Below are 21,844 nucleotides of genomic sequence, written 5' to 3'. Positions count from 1 at the left end.
TAAAATGATTAAAAAGTGAATTATAATCCGTGCTTTATACTTCCTGGTTTGCTATCTATGAGAATTCTTCAATCTGATTGGCTGATCAGCCCTATTGATGACTTCACTGTTGCTGGACGCCACAGATCCCCTATAGATGGCGTCAGATTAAAAGTAACGTCACAATAGGGGAAATCGACGCTCTAGAGCCCGTTAAATCTTTGCGGACAGCTTTTATTTTTAAGCTCAGCGGCGAGCGCAGTCCCTTTGCCACTGACTGTAAAATCCGGGCCAACAAGTTCAGCTGCTGACCATGGGCTGGGGCTGGGAAAAAGACCCATGAACATGTTGGAGAAGAGACATTATCAATGTGGTGCCAAACTGTGCAACAGAGGCCTCTCCCATGGGTTTTGTCTCCTTTTTCGATAACAGCCTATTCACCTGTACGTGAACACTGAAATAGTGGTGCAAAATGAATCCTTACTTCACTAAACAGCCATGGTATTGAGTTTCTTAGCGAGGTGCCACAATACAAAAAAACACTGAGCATTCCTGTGGCTCAAATGTTAAATATTTCCAGTCACTAAGCTTCAAGATTCATGATTGCATATTAAATGCTGAAGTGGAATCTCTCTGGAGGTTGTACTTTAGTCAATTAAAAACACACTTTACTGAAATTCTCAGAGCAACAGTGCAGGGTGGAAAATTCCATCGATCGAGCAGTTACTCTTCAAAACTGCAGCTGCCTTATTAGAATGCAAGCCAAAGTCCTGACCTATTTCAGTCCTCCTCATTCTAACCTGATAATCCTCACTGTGCTCAAACAACAAGTTAAGTTTTCTCACCGGCAGCCACGACTATGGAAGGAGGAATTTCTCACAATGCTCCTGTTGTTCGCTGGCATTTAGAACGTGCAGTAACCACTAGGCAACAAGATAAAATCCCCCAGACTGCTGCTCCGATAAACACGGGAAAGCGTGACCTGAAGCAGGGTAGCTTTCGGTCTTTATGTCGGGCAGAAGTAACAGCTCATACGGGACTAGGCCACAGCCGAGAGGAATCTGGAGCTAATGAAGGGCGAAAGGTCATCCAGCCATTTTCTGCTCTGTTGCCACCCATTTCATAGTGTTGCAAAAGGGTCAGCAATAAATTGAAGATGCCTTTTAAGAAATGCTAATCTCAGACAATGTTCCTTCCCTTTGCAGAGAATCAAAAGTCACTGCCATCTCTTGCCACTGGCTCAGATACCAGGCACAGCATTTAATGGTGGTGATTTTCTGTTCAGATTCTTGCCAAAGTATTGACTGTGAAATTTGGGCAGTCATCAATTTTTTCAACCCGTACGCTCACTGTACTCGCTATGATCATCGTGCCTTTACAGGTCGGTCTATTTCTTCTCCCGTACGTGTGCTTTAATCTGCTCCTTTATAAATGCTGTTCTGATGAAATGACCACAGCTGAAAGGTTAACTCACCTGTTTGCTCCACAGATGCTGACTGACCTGCTCAGTGTGTCTCTGATGAGTCTTTAACATTTTCTTCCTGACACAACACTCATCCTCTGGGAGATAGGAGTCCTGATTAGCGTTAATGAATGCAAAGAAGCTCTTAAGAATCATCACCATCATCATCATAGGCAGTCCCTCGGAATCGAGGAAGACTTGCTTCCACTCTTAAAAAATGAGTCCTTGTGGCCGAACAGTCCAATACGAGAACCACAGTCCCAGGTGGTACAGATAGTCGTTGAGGGAAAGGGTGCGTGGGACAGATTTGCTGCATGCTCCTACTGCTGCCTGCGCTTGATTTCTGCATGCTCTTGGCGATGAGACTCAAGATGCTCAGCGCCCTCCCGGATGCACTTCCTCTACTTAGGGCGATCTTTGGCCAGGGACTCCCAAGTGCCTCTTAAGAATGTTCCGCCGTTGAATACCCTTCCCCGTTTTGAGTTATTTTCCCTCAGTACCATACATATGACGCATCGGCAGCTGATTCGGTCAATGTTGCTCTTAGGCCATTTACTGAGAGTGGGATCAGTCGATCCATTCTCCGATTTTCCCACCCCTTCTGTAGGAAATTAACCTCACATCTCCCGGAATGACTCGGCTGAGAGTGATTGTGGGAAAACACATCGACACAAGCATGCGGCTTATCACTCTGCTGTTCCCTTCCCTTCCGACCACATTCCTTCAGTGACTAGAACAGAAATACACCTGAAAGATCACAGCAGTAAGCCTTCCTCGATTATGAAGGACTGCCTATGATGATGACAACAGAAAACTTTAGTGAGCATTTCACGGTGGCAGCTCCTTAAGGTCATCCCAAACTTGCTGTCAAGGATGTGTGTTCCTTGAAATGACGTCAATCTGGATAGTGAGAAACGTTAGCTAGGTTCAGATAGTCTAGTGGATTGGTTGCACTTCCCTGTTTTTGCAAGAGATCAAATCACCAAGAGTCACATTCCTCAAGGGATTTGATTTGTCCCTGATGGATGCAACTTCCTTTGATGTTACTTTGATTTTGTTTGCATCTATTTGCCTCCAAGTGGATATAGTGGGCATCAAGGGATCTGGAGCAAAGGCAGGCAAATGGGATTGAGCTACAGATCAACCATGATCTAGTTGAATGGCAGAACAGACTCGAGGAGCTGAATAGCCTAATTCTGTTTCTATATTCCTAGTGCCCTTGGGGTGGAATTATACTGATTCCTTGCGTAAGTGATTTCGCAAGCAAAACCTGTCTGTAATTTGGAGGAACACATTTGGACATCTTGGTTGCCATGTTTCAGGAGTGCACTAGTAATGCAGGCAACGCAATACGTCAGGTTATTAGATTCTGTCACAAAATATAGCATCGCTTACGAAGTGTATTCGGAATGACTTTCTGTCAGATGTTGAGACATTTTGGGGAACTGTATTTAAAAGGTGAAATCAGATAGTGTAATGCATGAGACTATCAATTAACGGCGTATCCTACAACAGGGCAGAACAATCAGTGGCCTTCAGTCTCATGAGGCATGAAGCTTGAAACAAAAATTAGTCATAAAGATTAGAGGGGCCAACATCCTCTGAAATGCAAATCTTCCAGCCACACTTATGGCAAGATCCTTCAGTGCTTGGCTGGTCACTAAGGAGTACGGAGGCATATAATTAAACACTAATTTAACATCAGCGATTCTAGTGCTTATATAATTAGTTCCTTCTGAAGAGACTGATCTATCGAGGCTCTTTGGGTCTACTTGTTAGTAAACAAGTTATTGCGGAGTTTCACCCAACACTTTTTAGATACAATTAACAATTGTTTCAAAAAAGGCAAGAGAGAGGTTTTGTTAGGTATATCGTATTTAAATAAAGATTGTGCTTGAATATTCCGTTAAAAGCACTGTTCACACTCAACGACAAGTCTCACTTTCGTGAAAACAATCAAAAATTTGATCGACAATGGGTTCTGCAGCTGAATGGCACTCTGATGTAAATCTCTACTGAAAGAGCGTTGGACATCGGATTAACACAGCTCTGCAGTATCACCAGTGTTACAATCAGCATTAAACGTGACTGATCCACTGCTCTACAGGTTACCGATTAGGCACTGCTCGGGATTCAGAGAGGGAGTTCAGTCTCGGGCGCCAGCGTTGCCCTTTAGTGCTGGTGCCTTCACCCTCTCAGCCAGGTCCAACCTGCTCCGTCGGCCCCTCGCGGCGTGGGGTGGAAAGATTCAGATCTGAGGCGAAGGGACCATGAGCAGCCCCGTCGGCTTCATCTTGTTGATGCCTCCATCCAAGATGCAGACTCGCGGGTAGCCCAGCTTCACCAAATGCGCTGTGAACTGAAGAAGAAAGGCAGAGCCATTAGTTACACAATCATCACGAGAATGACCATCTCACTGTTCAGGACCGAGACTGGCTATTGGAAATACGACTGGGTGAAGAACATCCGAGAGCTGGTTCGCTAATGCCCTTTAGGGAAGGAAACCTGTCGTCCTATATGTGACTCCAGTCCCACACCAATCTGGTTGACTCTGAACTACCCATTGAAGCGATTTAGTTCAGAGCAACTAAGGATGGGAAATAAATGCTCGTCTTGCCAGCAATGCCTATATCCCGAGAATGAATAAAGAAAAAAACATTGCCCTTTCATATGTTAATGTGGCTTCTCCTTATCAAATATACTTATCGCAATTAATCCCAAAGAGAAGTCCATTATTAATAACCTTGTAATATAGGAACTGTTAGACGAAAAAATGACCAAGGACTGTCTAGTTCACCCTCTACCATCCTGGTAGTCGCTCAATACAATGATAATGGAGATGTTGACTAATCATAGCAATTAATCTCGATCAATGAGTCTACAAGGAAAACCCCCAGTGGTAGAGAGCTTTGGGGACCAAAGGTCCAAGCTCACCTGTTCCACACTACACTCACATGTCAAGTCTCAAATTATTCATGTACTGTATCCAAAAAGATATTTTCTGAAAGAAATCTCCCTAATTTACATTTGAATGAATCAATACTAACTGATCACCTCCCCTCCACCCTGTCTCTCTCAGTCATGTGAAAGACTTGTACAGAGGTGATAGCATTCCACTTCAAAGTGTAGGTTAGACGCTGGGGTTGCCAAGCGACGAAAGGGTTAAAGGGCAGCAAATATTATAAGGTGATCAACAAGCCCAGAAACTGGGTCCGCTTCTCTAATCAAATCTCCACCTCTCTTTCTTACTTCAAGACGCTCCTTAACACATACCACTTTGACCAAGCTTTTGGATACCTGCGCTAATTTCTACTTTTGCGGCTCAGTGTCATTTTTAATCGCATAACACTCCCGTGAAGCGCACATTGGGACGTTTCACTACGTTCAAGGCGCTATATAAATACAAGTTGTTGTTGTAGTCATCATAGGCAGTCCCTCGGAATTGAGGAAGACTTTCTTCTACTCCTGAAGTGAGTTCCTTGGTGGCTGAACAGTCCAATACAAGAGCCACAGACTCTGTCACAGGTGGGTTAGATAGTCGTTGAGGGAAGGGGTGGGTGGGACTGGTTTGCCGCTGCCTGCGCTTGATTTCTGCATGCTCTCGGTGATGAGACTCAAGGTGCTCAATGCCCTCCCGATGCTATTAGATGATCACGATGTGTCTGCTTACCGTACTTTTTTCTCTTCAATCACTGATGAGCACACTTGCAAAAATAAAACATTCTGCTTAAAAGTAGTTAAAAATTGTTCCCCAGGCCATTAATGACGGTGGGGCCTGATGTACAACTGTGCTGTTATTCCTGGCTCCTGCTACACACCGTCACTCTATACACTCAGTCCCTCACTCTAGAGAACGCACACCTGCATTGGAATACTGCTGCTGGCACGGACCCAGTTTCTGAGCTCGTTCATCACTTATAATATTTGCTGTTCTTTAACCCTTTAACCACTTGACAACCCCAGCATCTAATACAAATATTTGGGGAAACACACACACAACTTGCAATCTGGTCAATGCTTAATTATCAGTTCCAAGTGGGGATATAAATACAGGCTACACTAGCTGGTGAGGGGACACTTCCACTGCTGTATTCGACTGTTATTCTACTCAATAAAGGACAGTTTAAAAAAATTAAAATGGGAGTTGGGATTTGCTTTTCAGCTGACTTTTGTAAAGCAATCTGTTTTCATTATATAGTTTTAATACTTGACTAAAGTAGAAAAAGTTTACATTTATATAGCGCCTTTCACAAACTTAGAACATTCCAAAAGTGCTTTACAGCCAACAAATTACTTTTGCAGTGTAAACACTGCTGCAATACAGGAATATGTGCAAGCCAATTTGCACACAGCCAGGTCCCACAAACAACAGTGACCAGTTAATCTGTTTTGGTGATGTTGGCTGAGAGATAAAAGTTGGGCAGGACACCGGAAGAACTTTCTGCTCTTCTCTCAATAGTGATTTAGGATTTTTTTTTTTTTAATGGCAAGACCTTGGTTTAATGTCTCCTAACTGCGCATCAGACAGTGCAGCACTCCCCAGCACTGCACTGAAGTGTCAGCTTAGACCACGTGCTCAAGTCTTTGGAGTGGGACTTGAACATACAACCCCTGAACTCAGAGGCAAGAGCTTTACCACTGAGTCAAGCTGATACTAGCAAAAAACATTTGCCATTGCCAAGATTTTCCATTCCTATTAAGGATGATTTGTGGGGGTGTGTGGAAAATGTGTGTTGGGGGGGTGGGGCGGGTGGAATCGATCATGGAACTGGTCTGGTCTTGCATCTTTCCAGTGATTGTCACCACAGCAACACTGGGCAGAGGAAACATCAGTATGTCCAACTGTGCAGTGTTACTATGGCAAGTCGCTGGAAAAATACCACTAACGTGTCTCTGCAAGATCCTACAAATCACCTGGGAGGAGAGGCACCAACATTTGCGTCCTCGACCAGGCCAACACCCCCAGCATTGAAGCACTGACCACACTTGATCAGCTCCGCTGGGCAGGCCACATTGTCCGCATGCCAGACACGAGACTCCCAAAGTAAGTGCTCTACTCGGAACTCCTTCACGGCAAACGAGCCAAAGGTGGGCTGAGGAAACATTTCAAGGACACCCTCGAAGCCTCCCTGATAAAGTGCAACATCTCCACTGACACCTGGGAGGGCCTGGCCAAAGAACGTCCTAAGTGGAGGAAGTACATCCGGGAGAGTACTGAGCACCTCGAGTCTCATCGGCGAGAGCATGCAGCAACCAAGCGCAGGCAGCGGAAAGGGCATGGGGCAAACCTGTCCCACCTGTGACAGAGTCTGTGGCTCTCGTATTGGACTTTAGCCACCCAAAAACTCATTTTAAGAATGGAAGCAAGTCTTCCTCGAATCCGAAGGACTGCCTATGATGATGATGGCGACTATGGCAGATGGGAGGGGATTTATAATTTAAAAGACCCCCCACCCGCAGCAGTGCAATTAATTGCCGGGGAATTGATTGCACTCTCGCTTTCCCGCAAATTCTTTTCCTCCTCCCTTTCTTCACCTGCCCCCCAGGAAGCGATTGTAGCTGGTACCCGAGGAGGCCTGAACCAATGCCAATGAAGCCGATCTCCAACTACTGGCCAGGGTTAGTGGCAGTGAAGTCAGGCGGCTGCAAAGACCATCACACCGGCTCTCCGCCAGAGTAGAAAGTCCCCACCTGCTACGCCCAACTATGTTAAGTATATTTTCAAAGTAAAACTGCTAGCGAGTGTGCTGTGAACTTTTTCCAGCTTGTATCTGACTCAGGAAGCCTATTACTGTGAAATGTAGCAGCCCGAGGCAGCTTTGTATCATTTTGAATAAATTGGTTGAAAGCATCACTTGCCATTGGTCCTAAAGGAGCACAGGGTGCAGAATTGTCAGTGTTAAATATGGTTTTCATCAGATCTGCATGTCCAATGTTTAATCTGAGTAACATTAATCAGGCTGACAGATTCTATAAACTGCCACTGGTCTGAATTACAAACAGTCATTATAGGCAACTAAAGCAGGGATTCTTAAACTTTATAAGAACCTCCTCCGCTCCACTCCACTCCCCTCCTCTCCCTGACAGATGACTTAATTACTGATCAACATCACTGCCTCCAGCATCAACAACGCCTTACAGTGCTGACTATTTCCCAAAAGGATTAAGATTCCTCATTTCTATTTCTGAAAATTATTGGCATGTATTAGCAAATGCAGGTTTGAATGCAGTTTAATTGCCCTAAGGGCTCTTTTCTCTGGAAAATAGACGACGAAGAGGTGACCTAATAGGGGTCTTCAAAAATGATGAAGGCGTTCGATCGGGTAGACGTAGAGAAGGTGTTGCCACATGTGGGCGAGCCCAAAGCTAGAGGCTATAAATATAAGATAATCACAAATAAATCTAATAAGGAATTCAGGAGAAACTTCTTTAGTCAGAGAGTGGAGAATGTGGAACTCTCAGTGTTACGTATGGAAGAACTCCACAAGACTGAGTACTGTGAGCTAAAACTGATGTGACCTTAGTGTCTTTGAGCCCAAGTTTCGATCCGCGCCTGGAACGGCGCAGTCCCGACCTGGACGGCCGTTTTTCGCGCCACAAAGTGCGCCTAAAAAAACACTCCAGATTCTCCAGCTCCCTGCAGGTCCTCTGGCCCTCGGCGCAGCGCAGCACAAGCTGCAGGGGACGGAGCCAGGTCCCTGCGCTGAAAACAGTGCCGGGACCTCTGCACATGCGCGCTACGGTGGGCGCGCATGTGCAGTAGCTCCAGGCGCCCAAAACTGTGTGGGAGGGGCCGAAGCACGCAGCCCCTAGCCCTGGCCCAATGGCCTCACTGGGGCAGCGTGCATAAGGCTCCTCCCATGGCCAGCTCCTGCTTCCTCCCGACCCGACTCCCGCTTCCCGCCCCCCCCCGCCCCGACACCGACCCGACTCCCGCTCCTCCCCCCCCGCCGCCCCCGGACCGGACCCGACACCTGCTCCCCGCCCCCGGACCCGACCCGACTCCCGCTCCTCCCTCCCCCCCGGACCCGACCCGACACCCGCTCCTCCCTCCCCCCCGGACCCGACCCGACACCCGCTCCCCCCCCCCCCCGCCCCCGGACCCGACTCCCGCTCCCCCCCACCCCACCCCCGACACCGACCCGACTCCTGCTCCCCGCCCCCGGACTGAATCCGACTTGACCTCCCTCCCCCCGACCTGACCTCCCTCTCCCTCCCTCCCCCCGACCCAACGCCACCTACCTGTAAATCTGGTGCTGGGGACGGGCCCGGCCCGTTCAGCCTCCCTCCCCCTTCCCCCCCCAATCTCCTTTCCCCCCCCAATCTCCTTTCCCTCCCCCCAATCTCCTTCCCCCCCCAATCTCCTTCACCCCCACCCCCATCTGCTACCCCCACCCCCATCTGCTTTCCCCCCCCCACTCCATCTCCTTTCCCCCCCCCACCCCATCTCCTTTCCCCCCCCACCCCATTTCCTTTCCCCCCCCACCCCATTTCCTTTCCCCCCCATCCCATCTCCTTCCCCCCCATCTCCTTTCTCCCCCTTCTCCCCCCCCCTCCCCCTTCCCTCCCGTTGCTCCCCCCCTCCCCCTCCCCTCGCTGTCAGAAACACAGACACTGACAGACAGAGAATGAGAGACACACACAGACAGAGAGATAGAGACACTGACAGAGACACACTGGGGGGGGGGGGCATCCCAGCACGCCTTTGGAGGGCTCCCGGTGCTGCAGTCGGTAAGTAGAAAATGTTTTATTTATTGATTAAAAAAAAAAATTATTTCTTATTAATTTTTTTGATTGATTTATTGGTTGATTTATTGATGATGGCTCTTTATTTGTAAAACTGAAGTGTTTAATGTTTGTAAACTTCCCTTTAAACACCGCCCCCCATTCCCTACGCCTGATTTGTAACCTACGCCTGATTTGTAACCTACGCCTGATTTTCTAAAGTGTAGACAAGGTTTTTTCGAGCGTACAAAAATCTTCACTTACTCCATTCTAAGTTAGTTTGGAGTAAGTTTTCACTCACGAAACTTTGAAATCAGCCATAAGTGGCCAGACACGCCCCCTTTTGAAAAAAAAATTCTGTTCCAAAGTGAAACTGTTCTAACTGATTAGAACTGGAGCAAACTAAATGACGAGACTTCCGATTTCTAAGATATTCCGTTCTACACCAGTTGCTCCTAAAAATCAGGAGCAAATCATGTGGAAACTTGGGGCCATAAATATAACTCCAGAGTGCCTAAGCAGCCTGGCAGACAACCTTTTATACTCCCTTGCACGAGGTGTGCAGGTGACCCTTGGGCCTCCAACAGTTGCGCCCTCTGGTGGCAAGTCTTACACAGTTACAATGTTTACATACATAACACGCAGAATGTGGAACTCTCTACCAGAGAGTGGTTGAGGTGAATAGTATGGGGAAGCTGGATAAGCACACGAAGGAGAAAGGAATAGAAGAATACGTTGATGAGGTGAGATGAAGGAAGGTGGGAGGAGGCTCGTGTAGAGCATAGACCTGTTGGGCCGAATGGCCTGTTTCTGTGCTGTAACATTCTATGTAAGATGATGAATAAGCAGAATTCCAAGCTGTATTTTGAAGTCACTTTCAATGTAACATCTCACTCCACTGCACACCTGGAAGGGTGTCGTTCCAAGATGGAATGTTGTTCATGTTACGATCTATATGCTGATTATGCATATAATTCTGCCTGGCTTGTACCTTGTTGTGAGTGCTATTTTCTAATGTCTTTGCTCGTGCCTCCCTTGGTACAGATCTATGCCTCATCAGCGAGCAGCACCTCGTGCTAGAGGTATGACACTGACCTCTTGAAAGGGTAAGCTCTTCCGCCAGCTCTCCTTCACTGAACCAGTTCCCAGCTTGGACGTTGACATTGCATCTGTCTAATTACTCAGAGTGGTTTGAGTGTGGAACTTGCTACTGCAGGGAGTAGTTGAGGTTGATAGTATTGATGCATTTAAGGGGAAACTAGATAAGCACATGAGGGTGAATAGAATAGATTGTTATGCTCACAGGGTTAGATGAAGAGTGTGGGAGGAGGCTTGTGTGGAGCAAAAACTGGCATAGTCCAGTTGGGCCAAATGGCCTAATTCTATGTGTAAATACTTTGTGATTATGTTTCTCCATTATTATATCTTCTATACTCAGCACTCCTTTGTTACCTACTCAATTTGTCACCTCATTAGCACTTATAAATGGATCTAACCAAGGCTGAGACAAGGAAGCATCTCCACTTCATGGTCCGTCCAAGACCGTAATTCTAAGATAAAAGATGGTACTTAGCTGCCAAATCTCTCTCTGTTTTATATAGTAACTGCAACTATTTTCATTAGAACATAGGAGATTAAGGGACGATAAACGTTTAAAATTATGAGGGTGGGTCAGAGTGAATAGAAACAGACTTTTTCCAATGACTGAGGGGTCTAGAACGAGGGGACATGGATACAAGATTAAATGCAAGGAGGGCAAAATTGCCCTTTCTTATAGCCCCATTAGCGCCTCCACCTCAGCGCCGTGCTAGCCCCCGGACGCGGAGTTCCTTGGATGGCGCTCCGCCTCCGTTGAGGGGCGGAAGAGTGGAATTCTGCTCCGGGGGCGGAACTTCCAGGCTGGGCGATAAATGTTCCGGCCCTAGAAGGTTACCACCTCCAAACAGCCGCGCGGGGCAATTTCGTCCCCAAGATATTTACAATGGAACGCAGGAGAATTAAAATAAAACAGACATTGAGCAGGTTGACAAGATCCTATAAACTGGTCTGAACTGTAAATAATCATTACAGGCAACTAACGCAGTGATTCTTAAACATTGTAAGAGCATGCATCATTTATTCTCTGCTCCCCTCTGCTCCATGACTGATAACTTAACAACCGATAGCATCACTACCTCCAGCATCAACAACGCCTTACAGTGCTGGCTATTTCCCAAAAGGATTAAGAATGCTCATTTCTTTTTTCGAAAAGCAAGGGCATTTATTAGCAAATGCCAAAATACTAGGTTCGCCTGCAGTTTAATTGCATTGGTCAGAATTGCAGTTAGTGGCTGAAGCAGAAAGCATGGGGATGAATTCCCTCGGAGCTGCCCAGGCTCCTTTGCCGGAGGTGGGGCGAAAGTAACGACGGTGTTCTGGCAGCAACTTGTAAGAAGATCCCGAAGCCATGTCAACATTGAAGAATAGGTTCACTGGGTAGTTGCACAAAAGGGGAATAAAGGGATTTGGGAACACGTGATTCGGACCGCTGCTCATGTGCAGGATAAACACCAACACAAACTGGTTGGGCCAAATGGATCTCTTACGTAGCAACAGTATAGATTGATACTGGGCTAATATCTCTCCTGCAACTTAAAAAACCATTACACAAGGGCACAGGTCTGTCCCCATTTTTTCACATGGCAGTTGTTACTGATGATTCTGATATTCCAATTTAGACCCTCTCTATACCCATCTTTTGTATCTTTACTTCTCCCATTATTATCTCCTTTCTCCTTGCACCATCATTCCTTTTGTCATTTATCCAATTTGCCTTCCGCTCTATCACAGACCTTCTCTTTTTGTCCTTTCCCCCCCTCCCATCTTCCCCTGCCTCTGTACTTGCTTAAAACTGGTTACATCTCTAACCTTCTTCGGTTCTGACGAAGGATCTTCGGACCTGAAACGTTAACTCTGTTTCTCTCTGCACAGATGCTGCCTGACCCGCTGAAATTCCCAGCATTTGCTGTTTCTATTTCAGATTCCAGCCTGCGCAGTATTTTTGCTTTTTGTCTTAACGAAGAAGTTAGTGCGGATTGCTCTTCTCCACCCTCCCCAAGCTGCGCAGCAACAAATGACATAGGTTGTAGATTTTGTATCATGTGTCTGCAGCTATGAGATTTGTTGACTGAAATGTCCACCCTTAGACCCGGCAGAGCCTGAAATTCTTGTGGGTCACTTGTCACACTTTGTTTATAATGAAGCACTTGAACTATCATAACAATATTTGTTATCAATACTCTTTGATTCAAGATTACTTTACATTAAATACACAAAGTGAATGGAATGCACACTAACAGAGCCCCTTTGACAGAAGCCAGATTCAAATGTGCATTTGGTTCAGCCAAACACCAGTGTCCAGCATAGCAGAAGGTTTCTTGCAGCCTTCCTTGCCCGCCACAGCTCAAAGCACCTTTTGCATTGTGAAATTGCATTCGGAAGTCAGTAGAAATAAAAATCGGGAGAGATGTAAACCGGGCAGCTTTTCTCTCATTCAGTTATGTTTTTTAAAAAAATAATATTTTGGTGCTAATCAAGATCAGAGATGTGTGTGCTGGGAAATGGAACCCATCCCAGTATCAGCATTGAACAGTCCCAGGTCAGGTACAGCACAGCCAGAGGCAGAGTAAAACTGACTCCACTTTACCCCAATAAGGTGGTTTAATTCCAACCTCTGAATAACACCCTGAGTGCACCAGCGTGTCAAATTTCCCATTTCCCAATCTGAGTGGGATTACCAGTTAGTGTTGAATTAGGGACAGTTTGTACTGTGCACCCAAACAACATCCTCTTTGAGCCGCAGTAATGGGATAGATCCCGGGCAGGCCGCTCACCGGCTTCCCCATTTGTAAATACCGCCCGTGCGCGGAAATTTAAAGGGACCGCGCACTAAAAGAAACAGGCCGCGCAGAACGAAGTGCAGCTCACAGGGAACACTGCACCCATACCCAGTGGGGACTGGAATGAAACTCCCAAACTCATTTCACATGTAGGGGTTCCAACCCTCCAGGATTGTCCTGGAGTCTGTGGGCATTGAAGATTAATCTGACGGACACTGCTGCGAGGGTATTAAAACAAATGGCCTGTTTTTTGAAATTTTCTTTGAACGCTTTCATTCCTTAGTTATAAAAATGTTGGCGGTGGAGGAAAAAACGGCTGCTTGGCAGTCAAAAATCAGCCAATCAGATAATGAGGAGGCTTTTCACTTTCTGGTCGGCAATGCTCCATGAGGATGGGCCTGTTGGACGACCAATGGCGGGATGATTTGAGGCAGGCGATCATGTGACAAAACCTCCAAGAATACGCCGAACCAGATGTTGGCAACCCTATTCACATGGGACTCTTACAGCCCATGCCAGAGGCAATTTTCATCCCAAAAGTCGGGCCTCGACTTAAACCCGGTTCCCAGAAGTGAAAGGACCGTGACTAATGGTGCCACCTAGTTGCTCTTCCCATCTTGATTAATGGACAAGCAGATCTATCGTGGGTAAGAAAGATGTCTGGGGTGGAAGATTAATGGTGTGAGCTGTAATGTATGCACCTGTGAGAATGCTTACAGGTTTGTAGAGCTGTTTGAGTTGTGAGCGGCTGAGCCAGTCACGTGATGTTCACAGGACTCAATAAAACCCCAGCCAGTTGGGTTCAGGGGATCCGTGTTGAGGCATGTGGTTGTGAGCCTGGTGGATGAACTGGTAATGTCATCATCATCATAGGCGATCCCTCGAAATGAGGATGACTTGCTTCCACGCCAAAAAAGGATGAGTTCACAGGTGTTTCAATGAAGTACGTAATATTCCAGGTCCCTAACTATATACTGAAGGGTGGAAGATGCCTGTGCGTGGATTTTTTTTTAACGTGGGGTGGCCGTTGCACACCAGCCACCACGCGGGCTTGACAGAGCTAGGTCTTGGTCCAGTGGCAAGGGTTATCCAAGACGACTGGAGACCTGCTCTGCTGCATGGACCTAGTGCGCGCACATATCGCAGTGTGGGCTGGCCCATGCTACCCCTGGGCCCTCGCCTCTTCTGGCCCCGAACCAGAAGACTGGTAATGTGAAGTGTGATTGTTAAACTTTTTCTAATAAACTGACTAGTTCTCAATAGCAATGTGTTGCTATGAATTCTTAAGCAAAGAACCCATGAAGCAAATGCATTACAGGAGCAGAGATGGTGCATGGAACTACCAATGGTGAATGAGAGACGTTAGCATTTTCTCCCAGTGATCTGATTGGTCTGTGGCATCATATAGTGAGCATGCAGTGACTACAACATTACAATTATACAATATTACAATCATATAATATTCCAGGCCAGATTTTTACTAATAGATATTTGATCTCAATTACGTAAAAAATACTAATGAGTTAAAAATACAGAGCTGAAATTACATTTCATGAAAGATAGAGCAACAGCAATTTGAACAGTACAGAATAACAGTTAAATGATGCACAGGAGGGCACATGGGAACTTGAATTTAGATAGTACCTTTCACATCCTATCCACAGTAAGATACTGGCCATTTACCTTAGCTTTAACACTATAGCACTTTCACACTAAAATAAAGAACTTGCATTTATATAGCACCTTTTACATCCTCAGGATTTCCCAAAGCGCTTCACAGCCAATGGAACGCAGCCACTGTTGTTATGTAGCCAATCAGACAAACTGTTCACAGTGATTTTCCACAAACAGCAATGAGATAATGACCAGATAATCTGCTTTTGGGATAAATATTGGGCAGGACACCAGCACAACTCCCTCTGCTCTTCCATGGGGATCTTTTACATCCACCAGAACAGGTAGGTGGGGCCTCGGTTTATCATCTCACACGAAAGACAGCACCTGCGACAGTGCAGCACAAGAGTGGCTGCCTAGATTGTGTGGTCACGTTTCTGGAGTGAGGCTTGAGCCCACGAGCCACTGAATCAGAAGTGAGAGTTGCACCAACTGAGCTACGACTGAATAGTGAGAGGCAAAATGATAACATTGAGGACTTGATTATATGATAAAAAGTAAATTATAAGTCGTGAGGATAATTACAGACAGAAAGAACAGCAAATGTAGGTTTGTGATGACTATCATCCCTGTCAACCAACCCCAACTATCTGGACTATCAATCTTAAACAACCAGTTGAGGTGATTCTTGCGGATGGCTGCATACTGCAGGTTTTACTGCAACTTGGTTCACCCGGTGGGATGGCTGATGGTTCCATCCGTCTCTATTAAATAGGGAACTGCAGATTTGCACGCCCCACACTCCCCTACCTCAGGTCAGATGGTCACAAGGCACACACTCCCTCCCCATGGTCTAATGACAGCGTCACAGAACCACTCAGCCCCACTTAAAAGCATTCTGGCTCTACAAACAGACTGGCCGCCAACCGAGCTTGTGGGCTTGTTTGCTCAGTCCTCGACCAGGAATGTAGCGACATGAACTTTAGCAGCAAGTGTCAACATGAGAGTCCCAAATGCAGGAGTTTCTGGTTACGTCACAGGGCTAAAATTCCGGCCTCACCGGGATGGTACGAAGCGTGGATGGATCCGGTGAGGCCTCGCGAAAGCCGGTTTTTGGGGCGCGATGCGCATGCGCCGAAAACCGGCTTCCTCCGTGTCCCTGGGGAAGGACATTCGCGTGGGTGAGATTGGGCTATTTTCCAACCACTGCACGGCAAATGTCTTTTAAACTCTTATGCCTGGTAAAAGCAGGCGCATAGCCTACTTTTACCAGCGTAAGCGTTTTAAAACATATAAAAATGCAATTTTAATACACGTTTTTATAGTAAAAACCCTGTCCATTAAGATAAGTTTATTTAAAACCCTATTAAAACACATTAAAAAAATCCCAAAAAAAAATTTTTTTTCTAAAACATGTAATTAACTTTAATTTCAATTAATTTTAAATATGTGAGGTTATTTGATTTATTTATAATGCGTTTCTTGTTTTAGGGGTTTATTTTCATTGATATTAATAGGAACTCAGAGAAACGGAGTTCCCATTATTACCAATGAGAATACTGCAGAGTGATTGGTGCTCCAGGCCCATGTGACTCCAGCATGTCCATACGTACGGGGAAGTCCTGTCCCCGTACGCTACGCATCGAATGAAAGCCTCCGACCACAATCGCAGGTGTCTCCGTGACCACCAGGTACTTTCGTAAAAAGATTTTGGGTCGGAGGCGTTCGTCCGAAAGAAACCTCCGACTGTAATTTTAGGCCCATGATTGTTTCAAATTCTAAATGTAGGAAGCTGTTTTAAAAAAAAAAAGAAAATTAAAATAGGCTAATTTTCCTTTTTTAAAAAAAAATGTCTTGCTCTCAAAACACATGGTCTGTCCCAAACTGGTGCTTTTCTTCAGTCAATATTCAGCAAATAATGATTTATCGCGATTGCATCTCAAACATTAGTCAGAATCACTTAATTGCACCTCACCGTATATTTAAAGGCCGATTAAGCTCTAACATACTCGTACAACAGGTTAGGAAGCTGGCATCCTATGTTCTTAGGGCAAGCTCGAGGGGCCGTGTGGCTTACTCCTGCATTTCCTATGCTCTTTTGTTATGTTCTAATTCCTTTTGTTATCTTAAAATCTTATTTTTTGGGGAGGTGGGGGCAGAGGGACTTGTAACATTTAAAGCTGGTTTCACTAACATCTTTCACAGAATCTCATAAACCAAAGACAATTGGAAAATATCAGTGTTTGAGTCCGTTCCCCTCCCTCACGCACCCACCCAAGAGGGAAATTGAATTTCCACCGAATGTTATTGCTGATACTTGCACTGTGATGTGGCTCACTGATTTAATTAAACCGAGCTGCTCCACCATCAGTTTGAGGGAAAGTCCGATTTCCTCTCGTGTCTCCAGAGATATGAGGAGACTGTTTGACTCTGACTCGCATTCAAAGGGTGATAGAAGTGTTATAGTCTCAAGAACTATTATTCTTCATATCAAAAGCACTTACTCAGGATATTTCTCCTCAACTGACCAACATATTACAGCTTTTTCCAAACACATCCACTGCCTCAAACTGCTGACAGTTTCCCTTTGTTCAATCAATATTCATATAATATTCAAAAATTATATCCCACAGTAAGGTTGTAGAGCTTGCATCAAATGTATACTTCTGACTTTCCTTGATAACCAACATCGAATGGAAGACAACAAAAACTGCAATAACTTGCATTTATATAGCGCCTTTAACATAGTAAAACATTTCAAGGTGCTTCACAGGAGCGTTATCAAACAAAATTTGATGCCAAGCCATATGAGGAGTTTTCAGGACAGGAGGTAGGTTTTAAAGGAGCATCTTAAAGGAGAACATAGAGGCGGAGAGGTTTAGGGAGGGAATTCCAGAGCTGATGGTCTAGGCAGCTGGAGGACCGAAGATTAAGGATGCGCAAGAGGCCAGAATTGGTGAACGCAGAGATCTCGGAGGATTTAGGGCTGGAGGAGGCTACAGGGATGGTGGGGTGCCAGGGGCCTGGACGAGGCCATGGGGTGATTTGAAAACAAGAATGAGAATTTTAAAATCGAGCCAAAGTAGGTTAAGCAAACACAGGGGTGATGGATGAACAAGACTCGCAACGAGTTAGGATATGGACACCAGAGTTTTTGAAGAGCTCACGTTTACAGAAACTCCAGAAGAGTAGAACAACTACTCACTTTTCTTACATAATCATTTGTGTTCAGAGTCCTTGGGTGATTTTCTCAGGTTATCCTGCAGCCTCACAATGCACCACTGCAGTATTATCCAGAGAAACCTCCCGCACATTCTATTCTCTCAACAGCAAGACTGAAGCTCCCTCACTCTAGCCGCCTGACAGAGTATACTGGTGTATAGTTACACACAGAGATCTTGCCTTTTTATAGCACCTTTCACCACCTCAGGACGTCGCAAAGCGCTTTACAGCCAATGAATTACTTTTGAAGTGTAGTCACTGTTGTGATGTAGGGAAATGCAGCAGCCAATTTGCGCACAGCAGGCTCCCACAAATACCAAATGAGATAAATGACAGATAATCTTTTTAGTAATGTTTGTTGAGGGATAAATGTTGGCCTGGACACCGGGTGACATCCCGGTTGCATGGGGATCTTTTAGATTTCCTGGGCAGACGGGATCTCGGTTTAATGTCTCATCTGAAAGACAGCAACTCTGACAGTGCAGCATTGCCTCAGCGCTGCACTAGAGTGTCAACCTACATTATGTGCTCAAATCTCCAAGGTGGGTCTTGAACCCACAACCTTCCAACTCAGAGGCAAGAGTGCTAGCACTGAACCAACGCTGTCTACACCAAAAGTAATTAATTGAGCACAGCCAACACTCTGGTAAGAACTTATTAATAAAACACGCACATTTTGTACATCATTAGAGCCAAGCACCGAACTATAACTAGCTTAATGGCCATCGGGTAAGAAAATTATTTTTATGATTGTTAATCAGTCTTCAGAATGTACCAACCCAACTGAGATTACCGCTTGCTCACATGATACAGTATAGGCAAGAGACAAGAGCATAAATTGAACAAAAATGATCCAGTTTCTAAAAGGCAGTCCAAGTTGTAATAGAATATTTACTGACATTGACTTTTAGGCTGAGCCATAATGTTACTGGCCCTCAGGTGTACAATAATAGCCTTAAAGCCTGGGTATAACATACTGTCGGTCACTCCTGTAACTTTAGGGTCAATAGCTTCCTGTTACAAGCCTGAACTGCAGTCAAAGATTTTTCAATGATGTTTTCATCTGTTCCCTTTTGGGACGGCATTAAGCAGAGTGCAAACTCATCACCAACCCTCTGCTCTCAGGAAAAGCCCCTAATGCAGGACACATTTCAGGCTGCGCTTGAAAATAAGCTTTCAATATCTGGCTTACGACTCCATAAAACTTCTTGCTCAAACGGCTTCTGCTCAACATCAAAGGCGAAAGCCCCAAATGCGCTACAGATGTGAGAGAGGATTTACTGCACAAAGGAGCAAGCAGAGGAATGAAGTCTGCTATACTGAACGGAGCCCGCGTTTGTACCTGTCAAGGGCTTGACCCAGAGAAGACGAGCAAAAGACAATTATCAGAAAAGTCTTTATATTGAAAGCTTCCTTCATTCCACTGTACAACAGTGACACGCAGGATTTAAAGTGACAGAGCTTTTGTTAGGATTGAACAAATCTAAGAAAATAAAATTGACCACAGATTAAAAAGAATGGAACCAGCCCAAAGCCACATTTTCTTTTTTAGGCTCAGCAGGTGCGCTGAAATAATTACAGCAATATGTTAGCGCCCTACTTTCAACATTCTCCCGCATTACGAATGGGCATTTATTTAGCCAGGGGAAATCTATGGGGAAGAATGATTCAATTTGGAAAAATTACCTTCTGGTAAAAGAATACTCTGAGTGTGTTACTCATTTTGGAAATGAAAGAAGACTTGCATTTATATAGCGCCTTTCATGGCCACCAGACATCTCAAAGCACGTTACAGCCAATGAAGTACTTTTGGAGTGTAGTCACTGTTGTAATGTGCGAAACACGGCAGCCAACTTGCGCACAGCAAGCTCCCACAAACAGCAATAATGACCAGATAATCTGTTTTTGTTAAGTTGATTGAGGGATGAATATTGGCAAGGACATCCGGGAGAACTCCCCTGCTCTTCTTCGAAATAGTGCCATGGGATCTTTTACGTCCACCTGACAGAGCAGACGGGACCTCGGTTTAACGTCTCATCCGAAAGACGTTGCAGCTGTATTGGCTGCTGACTGCATCGCAGACAGACATATTTCTCTATGGACCTGAAATTAAATTAAAATGGCAGAGGGAGAAATTGCCTGCTTTAAGCATTTATACATTCACGTGATTCCACTACCGACGTTTCAAATGAGGCATATACAAAGTGTCCAAGGTCACAAGTGAGCAATGAAGGACCTGAGAGTTAAATATTGCCTTCAATGCCTAAACATCAATTTGGTTTCAATAACAAGCGTGTTATGAAATATTAATTTTAATGGGAACTGTAATAACACGGTGAGTGATTTAATACGGCTGAAGATGTTACTTCCCTCTATTTGCGTTTGGTAGTTACACTGAAAATGCCAGGGGTCAAAAACACTGTGGGTGAATCTCGGCAATCTTTCTGACGCACTGCTACAGTAACCATGGAGGGAGTGCGTCAGAAGGGAAGGAAATTTGCCCTGGACCCAGATTTTTAATTTTAAAAATTTGTTTACGGGATGTGGGCGTCGCTGGCAATGGCAGCATTTATTGCCCATCCCAAATTGCCCTCGAGAAGATGGTGGTGAGCCGCCTTCTTGAACCGCTGCAGTCCATGCGGTGAAGGTACTGAGTGGCTTGTTCGCTCATTTCAGAGGGCAGTTAAGAGTCAACCACTTTGCTGTGGGTCTGGAGTCACATATAGACCAGATCGGGTAAGGACAGCCGATTTCCTTCCCCAAAGGACATTAGTGAACCAGTTGGGTTTTGCTGACAATCCGGTAGTTTCATGGTCACCATTACTGATAATTAGCTTTTAAATTCCAGATTTATTTAATTAAATGAATTTAAATTTTCCCACCTGCTGTGGTGGGATTCGAAATCACGTCTCCGGATTATTAGTCCAGACCTCTGGATTACTAGTCCAGTAACATAACCACTATGCTAACGAAACCCTGTATCCCGGCCTAATGTCGCGGAATCCAGGCCAGCCGCTGCCCATCTCAAACAAAGCCATCGATGCATTAGGCTGTGTGGATTCCCTGCGCCAGGTATTTCTGTAACCCTAGCTGTAACGTGGGCCTGACGCAAGGTTGTTGGAGATGCACATGGTGAGACCGGGATTACCATGCCGACCACAGGCAGAAGTGGGGCCCACTGCAGGCGGGGGGGAAATCCAGGCCTGTTTGTGGTCATGAGGAACAAGGTTTTTTTTTTAAAAGCATAGTTAAGGTGTTAAATGTTGCCCCCTTGTAAAGGTAGCCATTGCATGGATAGTTTCCTTCTGTTACTCAGGGACATGGGTCCTCCTCTGTTCTTGGTCGGGCAAACCTCTGCCCGACTTTCTGACCTCTTTCTATGGTAGGTGCCCTATATAAGACGCCTAGTGGGACAAGTACCTCCCATTTCCATGTTGAACAGAGGACTTCCCTTGAACCCATAAACTTTGGCAGAGACCCGAAAGGGTGAATTTCAGCATTCTCACCTGGACTCGCTTCCCCGTGAGATTTTCAGACCCTCTATATTTTAATTTGTTTCGATTTCCAAACTCTATTACTCACTGAGATTGCTCATGTTTGAAAGGTTGCTTGAATATATTATAATACCTAGTAAAAGTCTAATGCCCAATGATCAACTCTTGACTTGATGTTGGTGTTCACAGGGACCTGGTTGTCTTTGTACACGAATCACTGAAAGTTAACATGCAGGTACAACAAGCAATAAAGAAAGCAAATGGTATGTTGGCCTTTATTACAAGAGGATTTGAGTACAAGAGTAAATACGTCTTATTGCAATTATATAGGGCCCTGGAGAGACCGCTCCTGGAGTATTACGTACAGTTTTGGTCTCCTTACCTAAGGAAGGATATACTTGTCATAGAGGGAGTACAACAAAGGTTCACCAGACTGATTCTTGGGATGGGGGGAATTGTTCTACGAGGAG

At 45.4% G+C, this 21,844-nt stretch overlaps 1 protein-coding gene across 5 annotated transcripts in view; it reads right to left on the bottom strand.

Moving 5' to 3' along the window:
- Positions 1–3,298: 3,298 nt before the first annotated feature.
- tbck (TBC1 domain containing kinase) overlaps positions 3,299–21,844 on the bottom strand; it is a 223,558-nt gene continuing 205,012 nt past the window's right edge. For all 5 annotated transcript variants that reach the window (XM_070872609.1, XM_070872627.1, XM_070872618.1 and 2 more), the window contains exon 26: positions 3,299–3,800. In XM_070872609.1, the coding sequence (XP_070728710.1) occupies positions 3,690–3,800 (111 nt within the window). In that variant the 3' untranslated portion in view covers positions 3,299–3,689. The remainder of the gene's footprint in view (positions 3,801–21,844) is intronic.

This window comes from Pristiophorus japonicus, chromosome 2 (assembly GCF_044704955.1).
Source record: "Pristiophorus japonicus isolate sPriJap1 chromosome 2, sPriJap1.hap1, whole genome shotgun sequence".
NCBI lineage: Eukaryota > Metazoa > Chordata > Chondrichthyes > Pristiophoridae > Pristiophorus > Pristiophorus japonicus.
The sequence above is the reverse complement of the archived record's forward strand: the minus strand, read 5'-3'. Positions and strand labels throughout refer to the sequence as shown.